This window comes from Calidris pugnax, unplaced genomic scaffold, assembly GCF_001431845.1.
Source record: "Calidris pugnax isolate Ruff unplaced genomic scaffold, ASM143184v1 scaffold30, whole genome shotgun sequence".
In the NCBI taxonomy this organism is placed as follows: domain Eukaryota; kingdom Metazoa; phylum Chordata; class Aves; order Charadriiformes; family Scolopacidae; genus Calidris; species Calidris pugnax.
The window spans coordinates 4,961,540-4,967,797 of record NW_015090776.1 but is presented as its reverse complement, the minus strand read 5'-3'; the positions used below and the strand labels follow the sequence as shown (position 1 = coordinate 4,967,797).

The 6,258-nt window shown below is 60.9% G+C and overlaps 1 protein-coding gene across 2 annotated transcripts in view; it reads left to right on the top strand.

The window, feature by feature from the left end:
• The first annotated feature begins 1,719 nt into the window (after nt 1–1,719).
• The window catches only part of LOC106891873 (RNA-binding Raly-like protein), a 6,264-nt gene continuing 1,725 nt past the window's right edge, over nt 1,720–6,258 (top strand). The window contains exons 1-5 of one of the 2 annotated variants that reach the window (XM_014948694.1): nt 1,720–1,857; nt 4,289–4,336; nt 4,651–4,799; nt 5,419–5,532; nt 5,777–5,958. In XM_014948694.1, coding sequence (XP_014804180.1) covers nt 1,787–1,857; nt 4,289–4,336; nt 4,651–4,799; nt 5,419–5,532; nt 5,777–5,958 — 564 coding nt within the window. In that variant the 5' untranslated portion in view covers nt 1,720–1,786. Of the gene's footprint in view, nt 1,858–4,285; nt 4,337–4,650; nt 4,800–5,418; nt 5,533–5,776; nt 5,959–6,258 lie in introns of both variants that reach the window. The other variant, XM_014948685.1, reaches the window with a different exon arrangement.

Here is a 6,258-nt window from a genome sequence, read left to right as displayed (position 1 = left end):
CCCAGGACAGGGATGTCCTTCCAGCACCAGGATGCCCCCCACACCATTACCCCCCCTCCCCATTCTGTTTCTCCCCCCCAACAATTATACCCCCAGGACCCCCAGTTCTCCCAGTACGGGGCTGCCCTTGCTGCTGCGGGGGGAGAAGGGAGCCCAGACGCAGGGCTGGTGGCCCCGAGGTGATGGAGCCCTGCTGGCCCGGGTCCCCTGCCCCAACAGGACAGTCCCCTCCGTGCAGGTGGCATGTGGTGGGGTCCCTGGCCATGGCTGGGGGTCCCTGGTTGGGGGGGGGGGGAGGTCTCCGTCCCGCTGGCAGGGAGGGGAGCGGGTGGCTCTGCCAACTGGGAGTGATGGGCTGGAGAGAGGGATGCTGAAATGGGGGGTCTCATCCCGGGGGGTCTCGGCCGTCCCTGGGGATGTTGGCTGTGCCCACGGAAAATGGGTGCCAGCCCCTACATGAGGGGCACCACCTTCCCCAGCTCACCCCGAGGTCAGAGCCAACCCGCAGAGTTCGTCACACAAGGTGTGTTTCCAAGTGCCTCTTTCCTTCTGCTCAGACCTTGCTCAGAAGCCCTCTCCTCTGCGGGGGTGGGGGGACCTTGCTCTGTTGGATGCGGGGGCTGGAAGGGACCCGTGGCCAGTGTCCACGCTCCTCCTGGGGAGGTCTAGACCTCTCTGAGGAGCTGGTGTGTTCCCAGAGGACTCAGGAAGCTTCAGGTCGGGGTTGTCCGCTGCGTTGGCATCCACAATGTCACCTGTGGGACAGGCTGGTCACGCTTACCATGGCCAAGGGGGAGCACGCAAGAGGAAGACCTCAACATCTCTCCCACCGGAATGATAAAATTAAATATACGGAGATGTTAGTAAAGCTTTGCCTTGGTGGATCTCAAGTATGTACCCAGAAAATAGAGTCAAGATGGCTTTTCTACAGATGTTGGCTGTGAAATCCTAAAGAAGGGGTGAAGAGCATCACCAGGGAGGGTGACGTGGCATCGCCGAGCCATGTGTCTGGAGACATCTCCACCCCACACCTCGGCATCGCGTGCCCCTCGGCAGCCTTTTGGAGCACGAAGGGGCTGCGGGCAGGGCTTCCCCCATCCCCGGCGCCCACCCGTGGTGGGCAACACACAACAGCATCCCTGGACTCCCTGAGAAGTGGTGGATTCACTGTGGTGGTGGGCAATGTCTCTGGTGGTTAATTACCCTCATCGTCAGAGGTGCTTTCTGCTGTCCTAATTGGAGCCTGCCTGGTCTTGGCTGGGCGCAGGCTCCTGGGGACGGGGCACCGCGGGAAGGGGCTGCTGCAGGGACAGCAGGAGCCACTCCGTGTCCTGGCACAACCCTGGGCTGCTCCTGTCACAGAATCACAGAATCTTCTAGGTTGGAAGGGACCTCAAAGATCATCTTGTCCAACCGTCAACCTCACTGACAAAAATTAGACACCCCCACAACAAACAAGAAGCATCATCACTAAACCATACCTCCCAGCACTTCATCAACCTGTCTTTTGAACACCTCCAGGGGTGGTGCCTCAACCACCTCCCTGGGCAGCCCATTCCAATGTCTGTCCTTCCCCCAGAACTTAAATCTGGAGAGAGCAGCCAACCTTGGGCTCAGCCTGTGGCTGCTCTAGAGCGGGACATCTCCAGCTGGGTGAGGAGCATGGCCAGGAGCCTTCGGGAAGCCGGTGCCAGAGAGACCTCTGCGTGGGGTGGGGTGAAAAAGCCCTTCCCCTTTCCTTCCCAGGGCTCATTCCCCTCCTCTCTCTCTCCCCTCAGATCTGGACATGGCCAGGGAACCCAAGCCGAGCCGGGCCAGGCTGGGCCAGAAGCGGCAGCACGGCAGCAGCCTGTACCAGTGAGTGCTGCTCGCGGGACGGGGGCTGCGCCAGGGGTGGGGGGACAGTTTGGGCTGGGGGCTGTCCCATGCCTGGCTCTTCTTCTTCCTCCCCCTGCTCTCCGTTGCTCGCTCCTCAGGCTATTCTGGCTGCCTGCCCAGGGTGGTGGAGACGGGTCGGGGGGATGTCCCTGTCCCATCCCCATGGTGCTCTCAGAGCATTGCCCCCGGCCGCACTGGTGGCAACCGGACGCCTCGCTGGGTTCCACTGGGGTGGTGATGGACCTGGTGATGGTGATGGTGGCACCGATGGTAGCAGGAGAGCAGGTTCCCATCCCTGCCTGCTTTTGGCTCCCTGGCTCTGCAGGCGAGAGGCAAGGAGGGCACCGGAGCCAGGCTCCCGTCTGTCTCGTTAGAGAGCTTTTTGCGAACAGCCTGATTGAACTAATTGCTCTGCCCGTTGCCATGGCGCCAGAGGGACGCAGCGCTGGCAGGGCAGGGACCGCCGGCCCCACCGGGCTGCTGGAGCGTGGCAGCCGCCGCTTTGGCTCTTCCCAGGGGATGCTCTGAGCAAAAAGCTGAGCCAGGAAAACCCTTGCCGTGTCCCCAGCTGGGTGCCAGACCCCAAGACCAAGTCTTCTGCAAAGCCACCGGTGGTGCCATGGCAGGAGGTGGCCTGGGACATCCCCATCCATCTCAGCAGTGGCTCCGGGCAGCAGCACCTGCCACACCAGGAGCTGGCACCTTCCCTGTGTCCCACGCCAGGGTTGGGACTCCTCTCTCTCTGGCTGCTCATTCCCCAAGGCAGGTTGTGACCTTCCTCCCAGGGAGGCAGGGATGCAAAGGACTCACCATCCCCATCACAGCGATGGAAGCTTGGGAGGCAGCAGGACTGAAATCTCCCAAAATATCCCCAAGGGGCAAAGAACAGGGGGGTCCTGGCACCCGGGGGCTCCAGGAGGACTTTCTGTTTCCCCTTTCCAGGAGGGCTGGTGCTCATAGGCTGTGTCCCATGGGGATTATTCTTGAATAGGGCAGGGTGGGAGCAGGGCCAGAGTTGTCTTCACCCCGTGACAAGCTCCGAGCTGCCTTCTGGGCTGGGCAAGCCTGGCTCAGGCTTGGTAGCCCCAAGCAGGGCAGCACAGGTTGCCCATTAGCCCCGTCCCAGCAGACTTTCACTGAATTTCACTGAATTTTTAGAGTTGGAAGAGACCATAGAGATCATCTAGTCCAACTCCCCTGCCAAAGCAGGATTGCCCAGAGCACATCACTCAGGAGCATCCAGGTGGGTCTTGAAAATCTCCAGAGAAGGGGACTCCACACCCTCCCTGGGCAGCCTCTGCCAGGGTTCTGTCACCCTCACTGTGAAAAAGTTCTTCCTCATATTCAAGTGGAACCCTTTATGTTCCAGCTTGTGCCCATTGCCCCTTGTCCTCTCACTGGCAACTACTGAAAAGAGTCTGGTTCCCTCCTCCCTCAGCCCGCCCTTGAGATACTTGTCAGCATTAATAACGTCTCCCCTCAGCCTTCTCTTCTCCAGACTAAAGAGTCCCAGCTCTCTCAGTCTCTCCTCATAAGGGAGATGCTCCAACCCTTGAATCATCTTTGTAGCCCTACGCTGGACTCTCTCCAGCAGTTCCCTGTCCCTCTTGAACTGGGGAGCCCAGAACTGGAGGCAGGATTCCAGTTGTGGCCTCCCCAGTGCAGAGCAGAGGGGCAGAATGACCTCCCTTGACCTGCTGGGTCAAGGAGCTCTCCCGGAGCTCCAGCCTCAGTCCTGCAGCAAAAGGGTCATCTGCAGCCAAACCCGGAGCCCTGGAGGACCTTGTCCTGCCCTCCCCTTGCCCCCCGTTCCCAGCAGCGTGGCTGGGAGGGCTCCCCGCTCCCAGCGATGCTCTGAGCATGGCTTTGTTTCCCCTCGGATTAAACTTAATCCTACGCCCGACTCCACACGAGCTGAAGCAGCAAAATGAGCTTCAGCATCTTTCCTCCTCCTCCTCCTCCTTCTTCTCCCCCCCACCCCCAGACCCGGCTCCTGGTCCACAGTACGTGATTTATTAGGGGCACGTCAGCTGCCCGTGCTGGAGGCGATCCCTTGACAGATCACTTCTTAATTTGGAGCCAGGCGAGCCAACAGCGTGTGCTCAGAGCCAGGGACTGTGACATTTCACATCAGGGAGCTCTAAATGCACTTTTCCTGAGAGCAGAACCTGCTGGTGCTGCCCTGGTTGGGGGGAAAGTCTCTCCATTGTCCCCAACACCTTTCTTTGCCCCTGCCAGGACACAGCCACCTCCTTGGTCCCTGCTGCAGCCCAGGCAGCCCGTGTGGTGCCCTCTGGGATGCCTCCCGCTCCCTGGGGATGGGGGTGGAGGTCGGTGGGTGTCCTCATGGCATCTGTGGCCATGGATGGCCATGGCAGAGCGGGTGACTTGTTCTCCTCTCCTGCAGCAGTAACTGTGACCTGGACTACGACCTCTACAGGGACGACTTCCCGTACCGGTGAGCGCGGCATCCCGGGAGCGGGGTGGGCTGAGAGTGCCTCTGCCCAGGGCAAAAAGTGGGGTGGCCCTGGGCAACCATCCCCTCACCTCTGGGAGAGGCTGGGTGGTGTTTCCCCCCACTTCAAGGGGCACAAATGCTGCAGTTTGCCCAGGTTGGGGGGCTTGGGGAGGGGGTACATGGGGCAGGAGCAGTGTGTGGGCCAGGCAATGCTCAGGTTGGGGGTCCCAGGGACCCCCAGGAGATGCTCTCCTGGCTGGCAGGAGCTGCTGTGACACCTCCGAGGTTGCATTCACGCTGCTGTGTCCCTGCAGGGTGTACGAGTACCAGAAGATCCCCCCCCTCATTAACCGCATCCCGGTCAAGGCCAGAAGAAGTCACGTGGGGGCAAGAAGCAAAAGCAGCCTGAGCCCCCAGCCCGGGGCCAGGAGCAGCAGCAGCTCCGCGGTGGGACGGACGAAGCGTAAGTGCCACGGGGCTGGGAGGAAGAGGACGCCCTTGCCTCTCGCTGTGTTAGAGCTGTGCTGCTGCCCAAAGGTCCCTCTTGGTGCTGGCCCTGTGGCTACGAGTCCTCAGCTCCAGCAGACACAGCCTGGACTGCAACGGGCTGGTGCCTATCCCCCAGACCCCTCCCTGTGCCCTGGGGATGGTCTGGAGGGAGGATGGTCTGAAGGGGAGGATGGTCCAGAGGGGAGGGGGCTCTGGAGGAGAGGATGCTCCAGAGGGGAGGATGTTCTGGAGTGAGGATGTTCTGGAGGAGAGGATGCTCTGGAGGAGAGGATGTTCTGGAGGGGAGTATGCTCTGGAGGAGAGGATGCTCCAGAGGTATGATATTCTGGAGGGGAGGATGCTCTGAAGGAGAGGATGCTCTGGAGTGAGGATGTTCTGAAGGAGAGGATGCTCTGGAAGGGAGGATGTTCTGGAGGGGAGGATGCTCTGGAGGAGAGGATGCTCTGGAGGAGAGGACTCTCTGAAGGAGAGGATGCTCCAACAGGGAGGATGCCCAGGAAGGCGTGTTCCCCCAGCTCCAGGCAGGCCATAGGGCAGGGTGGGATCCTAACAACCAGCTCCTCTCCCTGCAGTGGGAGCTGAAGAGCTGCACTCCATCAAGGGGGAGCTGAGCCAGATCAAGGCGCGGGTGGACAGTCTGCTGGAGAGCCTGGACCGCATGGACCAGCGGAGAGAACGTCTGGAAGGTGAGGGGACAGGCCACAGACCCTCTGACACCTGCATGTCCCTGCCTGGGGGTGCATGTGAGCCTGGCCCCCAATCCGGGAGTGGGGGATCCCTCCCCGCACGCCCGGGACATCCAGAGTGGGCATCCAGAGCCAACTGGGCAAATTCCCTGCATCCTCCCCTTTCCCCAGGCTGGCACAAGGGGACCCTGCAAGGACAGGGCTGACGTTTGCACGGGTGCCCCAAATTTCTCTGTCCTCGCAGGGCCCAAGGAGAGCGAGAAGAAGAGGGCAGAGACGGGGGCAGAGTCACCGTCCCCAGCGGGAGAGGGGTCACGGGAGGCCCGGGGGAAGGAGGGGACGGGAGCTGATGGGCACAGCGACCTGCGCAACATCGACAGCGCCGAGGAGGAGGAAGAGGAGGAGAGCACAGACACAGAGGAGATGGTAAGAGGAGGGCCAGATCCTGCGCTGGCAGCATCTCCCTGCTTTCCACACTCAGTACTGGGCCCAGTCCTCTTCAATATATTCCTCATTGGCCTGGATGAAGGGATGGAATGTCCCCTCAGCAAGTTTGCTGATGATACAAAACTGGGAAGGGTGGCTGACACCCCAGAAGGCTGTGCCACCATCCAGTGAGACCTGGACAGGCTGGAGAGTTGGGCAGAGAGGAACCTGATGAACTTCAACAAAGGCAAGTGTAGGGTGCTGCACCTGGGGAGGAATAACCCCCTGCACCAGGACAGG